This window comes from Macaca mulatta, chromosome 6, assembly GCF_049350105.2.
Source record: "Macaca mulatta isolate MMU2019108-1 chromosome 6, T2T-MMU8v2.0, whole genome shotgun sequence".
Taxonomy (NCBI): domain Eukaryota; kingdom Metazoa; phylum Chordata; class Mammalia; order Primates; family Cercopithecidae; genus Macaca; species Macaca mulatta.
Genome location: NC_133411.1, coordinates 118670640 through 118688964, shown reverse-complemented (window position 1 = coordinate 118688964; position 18325 = coordinate 118670640). Strand labels below are relative to the sequence as shown.

At 37.9% G+C, this 18325-nt stretch overlaps 1 protein-coding gene across 2 annotated transcripts in view; it reads right to left on the bottom strand.

The window, feature by feature from the left end:
• Window positions 1-18325, bottom strand: part of MAN2A1 (mannosidase alpha class 2A member 1) — a 175870-nt gene that overhangs the window by 6375 nt on the left and 151170 nt on the right. For both annotated transcript variants that reach the window (XM_015140548.3, XM_078004468.1), the window contains exons 19-20: window positions 16399-16532; window positions 8893-9087 (exon numbers count right to left, since the gene is read on the bottom strand). In XM_015140548.3, the coding sequence (XP_014996034.2) occupies window positions 8893-9087; window positions 16399-16532 (329 nt within the window). The remainder of the gene's footprint in view (window positions 1-8892; window positions 9088-16398; window positions 16533-18325) is intronic.

The window sequence follows — 18325 nt, the reverse complement described above, 5'->3', positions numbered from 1 at the left end:
TCATAACAAAGTCTGTATTCAGATTAACAGGTTAGAAACCCTCTTCATTAAGCTCTTTTAAAAGCACATATCACTATTAACCTAAAGCATTTGGCCTTTTTAACTCATGGGTCCATCCTTACTTATCACTTGATAGCATGCATCGCTACAATTCCTGCAACACATTTGCTTTTGGAATAATGAATTCCTAAGGCCTTTATAGCAACAGAAGGGGACAAAAAAAGTTGGGAGGGAAACACCTTTGGAATTCTACATTTGAATTCTACAAGGAATTTAAACCAACAATACAAAAATAGAGATAAAAGTCATAAAAATTAACTTTCACTGATAGAAAAAGTTATACTTTCTCTCAAAACTAAAATTACATCACTTTTGTAAGAACAAACTGAAATAGCAATCATCTTTGTCCAAGTTTTTAAAAAATCAAATATTCATGAAAGTATCAGTTTTCAAGCAAAAATACCTGAGGCAAAGCAGCAGTTTTTCAGTTTCAAAGTCTGTCTAGACATTTATTTCCAAGAAAACTGTTTTTCAAAGTAGGGAAACTGTGAATTTAAACTGAATATGCATGCAGGAAAACAGATACCTTTAAGTAGTTACACTGTATGCTCTAGGAGAGTAAACACATTTTGGAAGAACTGCTTTTACATTCATTAATGCATTAGTAATATCTGGACCCCATAAAACGGGAGGATGTGGGGAAGAAAATTTACAATTTTTGAAACTGTGCCAAGCACTGTGGTAGGTAACTATCTTTGTAAAACAGATTAGATCACTTTCAAGGCTGGATTACTGAAGTAAGGCTGGCATATTCAAAAGTTGCACAGAGAAAACCCATTGCAAACTTAATTCAGGGGATAAAACCAACATTCAGCTCACAGACTAAGCTGGGCCTCTGAGGCTTTTCCAGCAACTTGGTGGAGTATGGGGAAAGGTGATTTGGTTTGCAGAATGAAGCCATCAGATAAAGCGGCGCTTAGAGAAAGCTGGATCAGACCAATGACTTTTTCTACCATGAACCATTTATGTGACTTTGAGTAAACCTCTACAAATTCAGCAAGCTAAGCGGGACATGTGAAGAGTCCCTCTGAGGACTGAGGGTCAACTGCAGTGACAATATCAGTCATTGCTAATACCTGTTGAGCACTTGCTGTGTGCCATACCCTGTGCAGAATGCTTTTCATCAATTAACTCATTTTATCTCACAGCAACCTTTGAAATATTTGAGATGGTATATGAGTTTGTATTAAAATATGTAAATATACGGGAAAATCTCTATCACAAAGCATTCTCTCTTATACTCAAACAGCAATGACCACAAGTGATCCTGGATTAGCCCTTAAGTCTTTTCCCGCCAATGGTTGGGATATCCTTCTGTAGGTGTCCTATTATTACTGAGGACACAAGAAAAATAGACAGTGTATTCCCTCACATTTTCAGTGCTCCCTCTCCCTTCTTGTTCCCATGCAAGACAGTATAAGGTTCTGAGAAGCCATCTGGACTCAGACACACCTGCGTGTGCTCCCAGGACCACATTTAACGGCTGTGTGCCCTAGACAGTTAACTATCGTATCTCTAGGTCAGTTACTTCCCTATTCTGTAAGATGGGATGAAAATACTGTCTACCTTCTTAGTGTTGTTGTGAGAGCTTTAAAGTTCATGTAAAGCACTTGGCACAATGACTGGCAAACAGACAATTTTAGATATGTTATTTTTAAATATCTGAGGAATTAGTAACAAAGTATTAAGTTGGTACAAAAGTAATTGTAGCTTTGCCATTACTTTTAATAGCAAAAACTGCAATTACTTTTGTACCAACCTAAAATATCAGGAATAAGTCAAAATGACATCAAGATTTACACTCTGGCAATAAATGTCAACCTCTAATTTATAAAGAAGTGCCAATGTTTTTACCTCATTATTAGTGATAATCGCCATTGTTCATGACTGAACTATCACAGGTAAGAACCTTTACTTGTCAAGCACTCATAGGGCTTACTATGTGCCACACACTGTTCTAAGCGCTTTACTGACACTAAAATTATCTCCAATCCTCAGAACATCTCTAAGGTAAGTATTATTCCCATCTCCATGTTACTACGGAGGAGGCTGAGACTCAGAGAGTTAAGTGACTTGCTCTAAGTCACATGGTTAGAAAGCGAAGCAGACACGCTCATACCCAGGACATCTGATTCCAAAGTTTAAGCTTTTAACAGCTTCCTTCTCCTACCTTTGCACTAGCTACGAATTTGTGCTCATAGATACCTAGCCAGGAGAGAAAAGATAAAAATTATTTTTGATGTAAAATAACAAAATACTGTAAACTAAAGGAGGTAACCCCTCCAATTTATGGCTGAAAAAGGGGAGTATTGACTGATGGTTCCAGCAGAGATAAAACTGTAACTTATCAAAAAATAGATCAATTCAGAAATCAAGCTTTGGAAATTGTAATTTCCTTCCACCTACCACCTATCCACCTATCCATTTACCCCACTTCAAATAGGATTTAAGGCCATTCTGGAAATTATACACATATGACAGTTTCTTCTAAGGAAAAAGCAGGTGAATAGTCCTCTACCGAAGATCTTAAGATGTGAGTTATGTCATTCTTCTCTCGTACCAAAAGAAACAGTAAACTTTTGGAAACTGTAGTAAACACTATGTGTGCACCCACCATTTATGGGGAAAAGAGGGACCATAACTTTGGCCAAATTCTCCAGGACTCATGGGACGCCACCCCCCTCACAGAGTTAGTAAGGTGCACATAGATTAAGGCACGGCTACACATCTGGTGGGAAAATGTCTCCAACCCACTCAGATTCTTTGAAAATACCTAACACTCATCTCTAGTGCATTCTAGCAGCTGGAAAGGTTAGAAAATTACATGCTTCATTATAAGTCCAAAGACAGGAAATAACCAGCAGAAATTCATTTTTTAGGGTGCTCATTAAAATGTCCAATAATAGCTATCCTGTTTTGATCAACAAGATAAAATGACAGAAAGAAAGGGAAGGTAAACGGCTGTTCTTAGATATGTACAACAAAGGAATTTTTTTTTCTCACAATTCTCACCTTTCCAGAAGCTAGGAGATCAATAAAGCACCAATCAATTCTTATAAGAAAGACAAAGTAAAATCCTCAAACTGCCTTTTATAAGACAAGAAGAGGCAGAATGAACAAGTGGAGAGATAAAATCTTATTCAGTAAGTGCTGCTGATATTGAAATGATGGTTAACTATTTGCAAGAAACAGTTAAATACAAATCAAAATAAATTACATAGAGAATAAAAAGAGATATATATATATATATCATGTTTATATAAAATAAATACGTCTAAATATAAAAGTCAAGGAAATAATCTAAAAATAAAGAAAAAAAAAAAGAGTTGAACTACATATCACTTTTCTAAAGTGATTCCAAGTAGAATGGCTCCATGAAGCTGAGCTTAACCAGCTTCCTCTTTGTCCCTCTATTCCAGGCTGAACCTGCAGCTCCAGCTTCAGAAGCCTGACTCATGATCTGTCCTCCCATGAGATCCTCCCAGCATCTTCTCTACCCAATCTCCCTTCTTCTTAAATAATGGTCCTTTCCTGATGACAAGGCTTTTGCATTTAGTATATTTGAGTGGTGTTCCTGTTTCCTAGGTTTCAAACCTTTACAGAAGCTTCTTTGTAGTATCTCAAGCTCTTCATGGTGTAGGGAAAGGGGGTGATCAAGGAAAAGAGTTGAAAGACGGGTCAACCGAATAGGAAGGCTAATGGGTAAGTTTGTAGAGAGTGGCTGGAATGGGCGAGGCCACGCAGCATGTTGTGAGGCAGGGCTTCAAGAGATGTTTGTTCCCCTCTTCATCTGAATACAAATATATGGCATATAATCATTTCCAAAAATTGATATAAAGCAGAAAAGCAAGATATGTCTGTCTAAAAGCAAGATATGTCTATACAAAAATGTAAACTCATCTACTAATATAGAGGATTCCCGGAAAGCTTGGACTTTTACAAACAAATGTAGTAATTCTAAAAAAGTCAAATGCTACCCTCTGAGGCCACACACAGCACTGAGATTCAGAGGCCTGGCTGTAGGTCTGATTCTGCCATTTGCGGCTGAGTGATTTTATTTTTATCATTTAACTTAGCTCTAACTCTTACTTTCCTAATTTAGGAAATGGAGATAACTCAGCAATTTCATCAGAAAAATTTCTAAAAATTATGAATTCCTAGGCTCTCCTCCCCAGCCCTATAGAATCAGAATCTCAGAGATCTGGAAATTTGTAAAAGTCTCTATGTTTAAAATCTCCCCTGTGTGATCCAGACACAGCGAATCTGAGGACTAGTAGTTGAAACTGCTGAACCACCTCAGTGGGTTATTATACCTGCAGCCTGCAACTCGCCTCCCTCACTGTTCTTTGAATATATAACCCATTATCCCAGGAGTCAAGAAAACCAACTGAGGTTTAGAACTGAGAAACCTTTAGACAGCGGCCCAGAGGAGGGCCAAGCAAGGCAATCTCTATCATGGTGCTGTAGGAGCTGGTCAGGCAGGAAGATATGTGTCCTTATCATGCTAAAGTGGCCTTCAAACACATGTCTCATGAAATACTCTGGTGATTAGGAAAATGCTTACTTAAATACAAGGCAATGCAGACTTCAGGTCTTGCTTGGAACCTATGTCTATTTTGACATTATTTCAAGGGGCAAAATGAGTTGCATTCTCCAAATGAACAGCCCATTATTGCACATTGGAAGCTTCTAGCTCACAGAAACAGGAACCCAACCAAAATGCTTAGGTCTGGCTTCTGCACTTATTCATTGAGTTATTTTGGTCTTTCTTTTAGTATGAGCATGGAATTACACTGGACACTTGGTAAGTACAGCTTTCTTTGAATCAATACCCACAACAGTTCCCTTCAATGATTATCTTTCTATTATCAGGTTAGGGCAATTCTTCAAAGAAGTGGTTTTGAATGGACCAATCCTTCCTCTTGGATTACTAGCGGGCTTTTAAACAACTGTTATAAATATGTGCTAAGAGTCAAAGGCTAACACAGGAACTGGCACCAACTGATATTATATGATAATGCAAAACTCTCAAGTATTTAGTTATGATTATGTGCCAGCATGGTGGTTATCAATAGGCATTATTAACATTTCAGTTTTTAATCCTCTTGGTCAAATCTTTATGTTGTTAAGTTGCTCTCTATTCCCTCTGCTAAAACCCCAATCTGCACCCAAGTTGGAGTGTCATTAGGATAACAAGGTATGTTTACAAAGTGCTTTTGTTTTCAAAAGGCTTTCACAATAGGATTTCATCTGTTTTTAGCAAAAGACCTGACACAGCAATACGTGACATTAACCTCATGTTATAAATGGTAGCTGAGTCAGCAGTCACTCAGCCCACAGGTAGGGAGGGTGGCCCACCTGTCCAAAGGCACGAAGAACAACGGGAAGCCAGGTGGCTGCAGTGAGTAGAGGCCAGGCTGCAGAGGGCCTGAATGCTCAGGCCAATTCCAGAGGCAATGGGATTTTTCATCTGAGAAGGGATTAGATTTGTATTACAAGAAAACAGTCAAAAGCAGGAAGGATATGAAGAAGTGAGTGACCACTAAAAAAAGGTGACATAAAAAACAAGTTCCGGCCGGGCGTGGTGGCTCACGCCTGTAATCCCAGCACTTTGGGAGGCCGAGGTGGGCGGATCACAAGGTCAGGAGATCGAGACCATGGTGAAACCCCGTCTCTACTAAAAATAGAAAAAATTAGCCGGGCGCAGGGGCGGGCGCCTGTAGTCCCAGCTACTCGGGAGGCTGAGGCAGGAGAATGGCGTGAACCCGGGAGGCGGAGCTTGCAGTGAGCCGAGATCGCGCCACTGCACTCCAGCCTGGGCGACAGAGCGAGACTCCGTCTCAAAAAAAAAAAAAACAAGTTCCAGGCTTTAGAAGGTAACACCCTATGCTCACTGACTCTAGTCAGCTCCAGCTGCTTCCAGAAAACAATCACATTTAAAACAACTACAGTGGAGGAGCCACCTAGAAGTGAGGCTAAGGGACAGTGACCACCCATCCTCCCCAGAAGCTTCTGGGTTCTTTAGGTCCCTGATGTCCTCTACCATCTGTGCTGGGCGGTGGTAACCTGAAGCCCAGAGTATCTGATGCCCTCTACTCTATTCTTTCCATTTCTTTTAACCCATTAATTTATGACATGACACCTCAGGGAGCCAAAATGTAGACCTACAAAAAAACCACAGCAGAATCCTAGAAAAAACATCTACACAATTCACTGATTCAAAGTAGTTTTTGAGATCCTTTGTGCAGGCATTGTTCTTTACCGGGATATAGCAATGAATAAAGGACAAGCACAGCTCTCATGGAGCTTCTGTTCTGGCCACATATCTCTCCGGCCTCAGGGCCTTCACACTTGCTCTTTTCCTGGAGCACTCTACCCCCAGAAATCTGCAGGAGTTTCTTATTCTCTGACCCTCTTCAGATTTTTACTCCATTATCACCCCTGTGAGGCCCTCTCTACACACCTTAATCAAAATTGTGTTACCTCCTCTGAATGGCTCTTCACTTTTTACTCCTTCGTAACACTTAACACCATCTAACATATATTTCTCTTACTTTTTCTTTTTTTTTTTTTTTTTTTTTTTTTTTTTTTGAGATGGAGTCTCACGCTGTTGCCCAGGCTGGAGTGCAGTGGCGCGATCTCGGCTCACTGCAAGCTCCGCCTCCCAGGTTCCCGCCATTCTCCTGCCTCAGCCTCCTGAGTAGCTGGGACTACAGGCGCCCGCCACCGCGCCCGGCTAATTTTTTTTTTTTTTTTTTTTTGTATTTTTAGTAGAGACGGGGTTTCACTGTGGTCTCGATCTCCTGACCTTGTGATCCGCCCGCCTCGGCCTCCCAAAGTGCTGGGATTACAGGCTTGAGCCACCGCGCCCGGCCTCTCTTACTTTTTCTTATTTTTCTCCTCCCATTAGATTCTAAGCTCCAGAAGGGCAGGGGCATTTGTCTGTTTTGTTCACAATTGTATCCCTAGTGCCTATGGCAGTAACTGGTATGTAGCGGGTAGGAAATAAATCCTGCAAGTTCACTCATGATTTTAAAAAGCCTTTCCATATATACATACACACACACACACACACACACACACACGCCTTAAGCATTTGCTTGTAGTCATTATTACAAGTCATATATGTTTGCCTGCATAGCCAAGCATAAGTTCCTTATCTCTGAAGGAAACCAAAATACTTCTCTCTCAAAAAACTGAGGATTGTTGAGCTGAAGAAGGAAAAAAACCAGGGGGCCATTCTGTCCCTTCTTCTGCCTGCTTGATGGCAGGACAGCAATTTACAAATACAAGGGGTCTTCAGCCCTGCCTCTCTGCCTTTTCTTGTCTAAAGACAGGCCCCTTTACAAGGCTTGCTAATCAGCTGAGACAGCAGTGCCAGAGCATCTAGGAGAAGACTTTACTCTTCCCATAAATTTATCCTCCCACATTTTCCTGCCTTTTGGAAGCCTGAAGATGCTTTCTTCTTTGTCTTGTCTCTAGAGGATTTATGGCTGTTTGTTAAAACATTATTTAGGCAAAGTCCCAAAACCACTGCCTTGGGAAAAATACACTTTTGAACTGAGGCCTCTCTCAAGTGATGGGTACAGCATGTACAATATACTATTGCTATTTTTCCCGTTTATCTGACCTTTATTTTCAAAAGTGTCTCAACTAAAAATCTATAAAGGAAAAAAAGAAATTATATTTTTTATCCTATATCTTAGACATAAAGTTGTAAATCTCTAACATTCAAATTATAGGCATTTATCCTTACTTTATTGCTTTAGTTCTTTGTTCTAAATTAAACATTTCTCACCTTTTATATGTTCTTTAAACATGAGCATCCTCTTCTTTTCATACTTAGGCCTTTACCATGAGGTATTTTCCACAGAATCCATAACCACTTACTATTTCTAGCTAAATCTATGTCAATTTGCAATATCAAAACAGCTTTGCAACACATAAGAACAATGTCAAATGTCTAATTCTTGTTCTTTCCAAATGCTATTTTTTTGATGTTAAAAACAGGTATGTATATAACTGCAGTCTAACCAAATTAAATTTCATACCTAATAAAACTTCCCCATGCTTTTCCTCTAATATTTCTTCTAAACAGTTGGTTTTCTAATGGGAAACTGAGTTGCAGTGATTCTCAAGAGAAAGGTACGAAAATGCAAAGTCTCTGATACAGAAATAACTAAGTACTATTTCTCTAGCTTCTGAGAGATACTGTCTAATAAGGAGAAATGAATGGGAAAAGTCAGTAGTGCTAAACTTAAGGCCCAGATTGTCCACCTACTAATGATATTTCCTGACCTGCTTGCCATACAGAATTTAAGAGTAAATTAGTATCAGGATATGCTTTAAAATACAGAGCAATAGTCAAATGAAAGGCATGAAGCTTTCGGCTAAAGGTGAAGCCCTGTTAATAATTCCTCAAAGCATAATAAAGCATACTTTTTTCCCCTTTCCTTACCCCCTTAAAACAAGTACATAACAAACAGTAATTTTGTATAAGACATATTTTGAGGCCGGGCGCAGTGGCTCAAGCCTGTAATCCCAGCACTTTGGGAGGCTGAGACGTGCAGATCATGAGGTCAGGAGATCGAGACCATCCTGGCTAACACGGTGAAACCCAGTCTCTACTAAAAAAAATACAAAAAAACTAGCCGGGCGAGGTGGCGGGCGCCTGTAGTCCCAGCTACTCGGGAGGCTGAGGCAGGAGAATGGCGTGAACCCAGGAGGTGGAGCTTGCAGTGAGCTGAGATCGCGCCACTGCACTCCAGCCTGGGCGGCAGAGCGAGACTCCGTCTCAAAAAAAAAAAAAAAAAGACATATTTTGAGACATACCTTTGACTGTATTGTTCTCAGATTAACCAGATGAATGTCACAAGGCAAAGATGACTGTAATGGAGAGAATTCACCTTGCAGATCAAGGGTAGGTGAGGAGAACTTATTTGTCATTGGAAAGACTGGATGATTCATGAAAGAAGAAGTTATGTGGCTAAGGAGAGAAGGATAACTGACCGAATTCTTTTCTTCTTCCTATCAAGAAAAAGCAAAAATGTTTAAGAGGTCTGTATTTCCAGTTCTCATCACATTAAAGAACTATCTGAGAAGGTTTAAATATAAAAATATATGAATAATTTGGTTTTATTTTATAAATAACAGTCTTAGAAAACACTCCATAAACTACCAAGTTTAGTTGTAAGCAATACAAGAAAATAAACAGTGCACATCTAACTCATATGTTTAAAATATCTCTCCCATTGATTTAATACTAAAAATACTGAAAACATTTCCTACAAACATTTTAGGACAAGGCACACCTTTTTATGAAAATTATCAACCTATCACAAAACTCTCAAAGTATAAGGATTGGGCTGTACATAGATTATATGTTATGCATCATCAAATATTATCTCCCTTCTCAGGTTTCATCCACCATATTCTTGTGGTTTCATTTATACACCTTAACAAGACCATAAAGGCACGTACTGATTCAAAGCTAAAGTCCATCCATGTTACCAAATGATAGGAACTAAATGTTACCCAATAATAGAATTTAAAGAAAACAAAACTCTCAAAATAAATCCAATTTTAAAATATAAATAACACAGGTGGCATGCCTAGATCATCTGATTGTTTTCTTTCAACTTGGTAAATCAATGCCCATTGTTTCACTTTTATTCCAAAAGTAGAAGTGTTAAATACGTTACTGAAGTTATCACACACTTACATAGTATATGATTATTCCATATAATTTAAAATGCTTTAGTCTTTGCTGTGATATATGGTTAAAGGCAACACTTCTGTAGGTTAAAACATTAAATAAGCTACTAATGTTGGTAGATTAAATATGCTAGACGACATAGAATCTTAACCAATAATGCCTAAGGAGTAAAAACAGACACAAATAATTTAGAAAATAATTTATGCAGAAAGGTCCTTTGATCACCTGTTATATTTGAACCAAATTTAATTTTGTATCTTATTTTTTTAAATGATTACTCCATTGATATCTTCTGATTTTGCATCCTTTTTGTAATATAAGGCTCAGATAAAAGGCTTGGCTACTGATCTGTGTGAAAAGACAGGATTTATAGAGAAATAGAGCTTAAAATTCAGAATGTCAGATTAGCATTGCACAGAAGGGTGCGAGCAAAAAGTGACTAGCATCGTGCCAGAAGCTAACATTAGATGTCATTACAATTCAGACCATGGAGAGAGAAAAAGAAAAATTTAAGACAGCAGAGGGACACTGCAATATTAAGATACTGACAAAAAATCAGGTCTGAAAGAATTGTAAAAAATGTATCCATTCCACATTTTTTTAAAAGAAAGATTAAATAAAGCATATAAAATAATATTCTCCAACAATACTGAAATTTAATGCAGCTTGTAGAATAACATGAATAAAAGGAATAATTTCAACAAGATATTTTAAATGTACTCTCCAAGATCAAATAACTTCATAATCTAGGTTAGGATTGCTGACAAAGTCACTCACGAGTAATAAAACACAAAAGATTGAAACAGAAAAGAAAACAAATTTGGGAAGTATTAAGTCCACTCTAGGTCAAGAAACATTCAGAGAAAGCTCTGGCTTTGTTCTACACTCTTGGAGTAATTCCTCGCCACTCCAGTGAATAGCCAGAACACTTCCTGATTAATCTTCTATACCTCAGAAACAATAATGTGCATATATACCAATCCTCCACATCAGATTAGTTCTTCCTAACCATTGGTATTTCCCCAAATTAACCATACAACAGAATGACTTAGGGTACCTTTAATCAACACAGATTCTAGGGTCCTATCCCAAATCTACAAAATCTTGAGAGGTGGGGTCCTGAAAATGCAAAGCTGAAAAGCCTCCCCAGGTAAATTTCATGGAGTCAGCCACACACTGCTCTGTGACCCTGTGCTGGGAACTGCCACCCCAGACATCCAACCTTATAGAGAAAACAGAGCTCCCTTTAGAATCAAAAGATAAGCTTTACCTTTTAACTACCTTTGCATTAAAAAAACAAGATTCGGTTTCAAAGACATTTTGACGGGCAGTCTTTTAAAAGGAAACAACGTCATGGATGTTAAGGACTTCAAGAATTTAAAAACTGTAGTTTACTATCCTTAGCAAGCTAAGGAAGTTTAGAAAAGAGTTGTGGTTCACTACCCTAAGAGCACCATGAACAAATAACACCGCCAGGTTGGAGTGGCAAAGTCTCACCCAGGGTTCCGCCATTCATGTACTTTCTTATCATATTTTACAGCAACAAGAGGCTCAACAAGATATTAACTGTTGAACCATCGATATTTAAATTAATCTCTACAAAGGTTACCTTTCCACTCTAAGTCACATGATAAACCCAAAGTTTTAAAAACATGTTTTCTACAGGAAAGTTTATGTGTTTAAGTTATAAATGAATCCCCCAGCCTTGTACTTAACTAATCTAGTACTATAAATCTTATTTAATTTCTTGTTAGTTGGAAGGCTTCAGATAGTATAAGTGTAGCTTTCTCTCTGCAGCCTGCCTGACATTAAAGAAAGTTTCTAGCACCTTCTGATCTAAACCACACAAAGTACAGCTCTTCCTCACTGGGTTCCGGCCCTTATTCCATAAGTCAGAACTTCCTGCTAGACTCCTTGGTGCCCTTAATTAAGCTCACTTTGAGTTAAACGATCCTTAAACATCAAAGGCTTCTACTTCATTTACATCAAATTCTGTTAAATTATGGTGAGATAGTAAGAGACCATTTTTAAAGTTACCTTTGTTTATTCAGTTTGACTTGAAACATGGTGGGAACTTAGTAAGTCTGTTGAAGTAAATCTATTAATTTAATAAGCAAATGCAATATAAATAAATGAAACAAGAACACTAGAGAGAAAGGGTGGGGTAAAAAGACAAAGGAGATAAAATGAAGAATAATGCATTGAATCATAACATTTAGAGGTAAATATCTGTAGCCCAGGACTGAAGACTATGGGGCAAATTTGAAGATACACATTTTGGTAGGTCTGTATGGTACTGAAAAGTTTTTTTTTTGTTTTTAAGCCAACTCTTTAATAAAAAAGTCATAATAAAAAATCAATCCCAAAAAACCCAAAACACATTTTTTGTTTTTTACCCAAGAAACTGGAAATTTGTGTCACCCTGGGCAGGCATTCAGTCCCATGTGGAAACAATCAGCTGGAGCTGAGTTGTGGGTCTTAGTGGGATATGTCCTCAAGTTTAATGTAGATCTTCTGGTCACCTAAGTATTTACCCTTATCGTTGACCTCCCTCATGCTGTCACTTTTCTAAACCATATAAGCATTTAAGATTTTAATCTGATCTCTCCCAATTTCTTCTCCTTATATTTAAAGGTAAAACAACACAATTTTAACACTTGAACATTTCCAAGGTTCCTAGCTCAGTGCCTTATTAACCAACCAGTAGCAGGAAAGGGGTAAGGATAAACGGTCAAAGAAACAAATCCTAAAGCCATCAATGCCTGTTTTTAGTCCATTTTTCTGTTGTCATAACAGAATACCACAGACTGGATAATTTATCTGTAAAAGAAATTTATTCAGCTCACAGTTATGGAGGCTGGGAAGTCCAAGAACACAGCACTGGCATCTGGTGAGGGCCTTCTTGCTGTGTTATCACATGGTGGAAAGGCAAGACAGTGCATGCAAGAGAGCTCATTTTTATAACAAAGCCACTGCTGCAATAACTAACCCATTCCCATGATATTCATTCATGAGGGCAGATCCCCCATGACCCAAAAGCCTCTCAAAGGTCCCACTCCCAACACTACCACAATGGTAGCCAAGTTTTCAACACATGAACTCTTGGGGGACACATTCAATCCTGGCAATGCCGAAGAGATGATTCCTATTTTCCATTTCTATTGGCCTTTGAGGATGATTAGCATAAATGATGGTCAAACTTGTGCAGCCACAGTCCTCGCTGGACACCTGTACATATCACACAGTGGATATCATTCAAGTCCTTGTTTTTACTGACTCTCTGCAGAATTCTCTGAGGACAGGACTTACTTCCACTTAGCTCGGGATTATTTCCATGAGGCTCTGTCATGCTCAGGGCTTCCCATTAAAATATCTTCCTATTCAGGAAGTATCCCCCCTCTTCAATTCCCTCCATCATTATTTTAGATATTAGAGTCTGAGTTGAAATTAAGAACGCTTTCTAGAAAATTCAAGTTACATGGTATTAACTTTCCTCAATTAAGTGTCTTTTTAATTATTTTCACTAGACATTAAAATGTATTTTCTCTTCTCTAGTTCATTTCTTATTTAAAAGAAACCATTAATTGAAGACCCAGAATCCATACTTGAGTAAAAGAAAAATTTAACCAATATAAAAACATTAGATTAAATTTAAATCAATTACTATCCAAGGAGTTCTGAATGGGAATAAACAAATTATTTCACTTCTAAGTCAAAGCTTTATTGATTTGATGTGAACATTTTTATTGTTGTAGTTAACAGAAATTTTGTAGATTAGTGTCAATATAAAGTCATATAAACCAGAAACTTTTTCAGGAGGAGCAAAAGACAGTAGCTGTCAGCACTCAGACAATGATTTTCCTAGGCAGATTTAGTCCTTAAAACTAGGCTGTCTTGTCAGTAATTGATTTAAAACATGAGTCTCAAGAATGGTATGGCTCTTGACATCTAAAGTGGATACTAATTTTTTTTTCTAAGATATTCTAAATACTGGAAGAATTTTTGCTTTAATTAGCTGTTGCCATTTAATTCAATCAACTAGTATTTTATTTAAAGTATGTCTACCACATATAAGGACATATGAAAATGAAGGCAACAAGTTCCTGGAATCTAGTAGGGGGAAAGGAACATGCATATGAAGACAAGGTAATAAGCAGGAATTGCAAAAAAAAAAAAAAAAAAAAAAAACCAGCGGCAAAATGTGCTCTAACAGTTCATTCATCTATGCATTTGGGTATTCATTCATATGACATATATTTGGCATGTCCTCTGCCAGGAACAATCCTAGAAGCAGAGAAAGGCACAATCCCCACTCTCATGGAGTTTATGGTCCAAAGGAGGGAAAAAGACATGGGTCAAATAATCACACACTTGCAGGAAGGTGAGATGCACAGTTTGGAGGCAGCATAGGGTAAGAGCTTTTAATCTGGTCCAGAAGCAGGTGATGAAGTAAGCACTAATCGAACTATCACCAAGAGTCCCAAAGGCAGAGGATAACAGGCCGTGTGCAAAAGTGCTGTGGGGAGGAGGGGATGGAAAGTACTTGGAACTTAAAAGAAACCAGTGGGCCTAAAGCAGACACAGTAAAAGGCATGCCAATGCCTAGGGGACATGCAGGGCCCATAACATGAGGGGCTCTGGAGGCCATGGTAAGAAATTTTGACTTTTATACTGACAGCAATGAGAAGATATCAGAGGGTTCAACAGGAAGCAATAAAGTTAGATTTGGCTTTGAAAAAAACAAAAAACCAAAAAACATTCTGCCTTCTGGGTGGTTAAGAACAGACATATGGCAGAAAGAGAACAGGGTGGATGTGTATAGGCTAGACCCAGGAAATACAGGAAGTTAGTTTAGATTAGGGTGGTGGAAGTAAAGAAGATTATAAATTTGAAATATTCAGGCAATGAGATAGATAGGTGACGGCAATTACTCTGCGAGAAAAGGCTGATGGGAAGAAGCGTCTATCAGGCAGAACCCATGTCTGTCTTGGAGTTGGATGGACGGTGGTTGCTGTTGACTGAGGGGAACACTGGAAATGGGTCAGGTTTGGGAGGGAAGAGAGATAATGAGTGTTTTGGATATGCCAAGCTTGAGATGTCCTTATAAACAGGCAGGAAGCAATTAGATAGATGAATCTGGAGGTCAGAGACAAGCCTAAGTTGGAGATATATATTAGTGGCTTCTACCTGTGTGAAGGATGCAAACAAAACCAGGGGAGTAAAAGAGATTGCCAAGGTATAGCATAAAAAATAAGAAAAGGAGAAGGCCAGGGGCCATGCTTTGAGAGCTCTAAGATTTAATGGCTGAGTAGAGAACTAATAGAGAGATAAAGAACTGCCAGAGAGGTGGAAGGAAAACCAAGCTGCATAGATCCATACAACCCCTGGCAAGGCAGTATTTTACAGAGTGACAATGGCCAGTGTCAAACACTGCTGTAAGGTGAAGTAAGATGACGAAAGTCAATATCCACTGGATCTACTGACATCGTAAAGAGCTCTTTCATAATATGATGGAGGCTAAAGCCAGACTGAAACAAATTGAGCGTGAGAAGGAAGTGATGAAATAAACTCATCTCATAAACTCTGGCTCAATCGGGTAGGAGAGAGAGGACAGTAGCTTACAGGAAATGGAAGTAAGAGTCTGAAGGAAGGCTGCATTCCATTTCTATTTTTAACAGAAGAAAACAAAGAGTGTTCAAAAGCTAACAGAAAGAATCTCCCAGGAAGTGTTGGATATGAGGAGCAAGGGAGAAAGAGAGAGAGAATGAATAGTAAAAGGATGCTGAGGTGGTTGAAGAGAGTAAGTTCCAAGGACAAGTGGTGGGATCTGCCTAGGATGATGGATAGTAAAGTCTCTTTTTAACGTATCGGGAGGAAAGACGGGAAGGGTGGAAGTAGATGTTAGGTAACTGGAACAGAGAGCCCTGTCTAATGGCTGTTCTCTCTATAAAGTGACAGGTGCAGTCACTGGCTGAAAAGAGTAGAAAAGACTTGCAATGGTCAGTGCAGAAAGGAGAATAGAGCAAAAAGAAAAAGCCCACGTTCAGGGTGCGTGATAACTTTTGGAGAACTCTGAAGATAACTTTACCTGAACAAGCATATCGTCAGGTCATTCAGGTCCAGCTGGGCTTGTGTCAGACTATTCAACACAGAGTACTAGATTTTTGCTTTGAGGAATAAAAATCAAACATGGAAAACCTACATATAAATACATTTTCAACTGAAGAGTCTAAGACTAGAATAAGTACACTAACATTTCAAATAAATTTTACTAACATTTCAAATAAAGTTTACCAAATTTAATCTCCTAAGTATATGACTAAGTTCTATTCTTTAACTTTTATTTAGCTCAATTTTTCAATTCTTATTTTTTTCAAAATAATTTCAGAAATATTTACCGAAGCTGATTTCCTGTTGTTATTTTTTATCTACATAATAAGCAAACATAAAAAATAGAAAGACCTAAGTGCAAAACTTACATGATATTTATAACTGAGTTCTCTTTCTGTGAATGTGGGCCACATCTACTATAAAGAAATCTCAATATTGGAAATGATTCAAAAAATTTTTAAAGTGGAAAGTCGTAATTTCAGTATCAGATCATGCTAGTTATTTTTTCATACCGTATTAACTGCACTTCTTTTTTCTAGTAGTATTCGAAATAGATTAGCTGTAATCTTATTATCCTGGACACCTTGCTCAAGGCCACGATTATCATCTTGCATGAGTCTTCGATCCATGATAACTTCAATCTGACCTAATACGCAAACAAACAAACAAGCAAAACTGACCAGAGTTATTTAATACTGACATTCGTTGAGCATCACTTAAGTAGAAGCCATGATGTCTTGCTCTAAATTTCCCCTCTAGTCAAGGAGGTGGATTTATACAACCCACTACACCATGGGCTTTCCCTTGATAATAGCTCAAAGTAGCTCCTACAAATTCATAAAACAGAAGAGTATTTCTGTGTTTCTTTAGTAATGTTTCACAATATCTGATAAGAAATTAAAAATGAGACAGGACAGATCAAAATTTAAATGAAAATTTTTTTCCAAAACATTAACCTAAACAGTAAATTAAGTTCTCCAAAACTTTTAGTAGCACCATTTGGAATCAAAAATGCTTATGAGGTTTATTAGGAAATGTACATCACACAGAGAGTAGTAAAATACACATAGATGGGTAGGTCTAAAAAAGGTTTACAAAGAAAATTTAGGTTACTTGATATGAAGCAGGTTGCTGAAGAAGCCCTAGAATGTGGACACACTCATGATATACTCCCTTGCTTCTCTGACATTGTGTTAGTGGCAGCACCACTGTCCTGCCTTTCTGGCTTAAAAGGGGTCATACCTGGTTCCTTCATTTGCTATGCAATATTTCCATATTTCCCCTAGCTCAAGTTTTGGAAGCTAATCATTATGAGATTAAAAAATTAAAAAAACCAATTAGAGCCGTATATATATACACACACACACATATATATACACACACATATATACACATACGTATATACACACACACACTTAAGCTAATACTCAAATAAGACTTAGAAAACTGATGTTATATACTTAAAAATACATGCATATTCATTCATATCCATTACTATATTAAATGATCATTTGGTCCAAAAGGGAAATAGCAAACACAAAAGACTAACAATTACTACTATTACATAGTCATACCAACTCTGTTTAGCTTCTTTCTTCTGAGTTTATGTATCTAGTACCTAAAATTACCAGAGATGAGTAGAAATCTCATTGTCACTACCTTCATAATTTAAAAGACAACTGTCTAAGATTTAGTCCCTAGGCTCAGGGATTAAACTGGGTGTGAAGTGACAAGCTATAGATAGGTATGATTGGCATAACATACCTATTCAATTTAGCATATCAACCTCTTGGCAATTTCTAACTCTTCTCCTGTCTCCAAATGTTGGTACATATAACACATGACTGGCACTTAGTGATTTACTGGATTGTACTTGAATTGCTTTAATTCAAATACTAAGGTATTTGGTGGCTATAGCAGAAACAGAGGAACTTTATTTCTTAGCTTGTCTTTACCAGGAACTGAGATAATGCTGCTTTGTTCATCACGGCTTGAGTCTTACTGTCTAGTCCTCTATTGAGGGCACAGCTTCGAGAATTCAAGGCAGTGTTTAAAAATGGGTAGCTCAAGAGTCATGTAGGGCACAAAAATGTTTTATGTTTTGTCAACATAGTGTTTTTTAACAAATGATATCAATATTTTTCAGATTGAACAACTTCACGGAAAATTCCAGACTTCTGGACTCTTCTTTCAAAAATTGAATTTAGCAACACTGGGCCTCTAACCACACAGTAACAATGCTGCCCCACTGCACACTGGGAACATGCTCTTCAGTTTGCTCAAGTCTCTAACCCTCCCTATTGGATCCCTGATGTGGAGTCATTACTATTTTCATAACCGAATTCATGTCTTTATGGCATGAGTTTACATGATCTTATCTAATGAAGGCCACAAAGAAAAATGAGAAGTAGCAGTTTGTGTGTGTGTGTGTAAGTTACA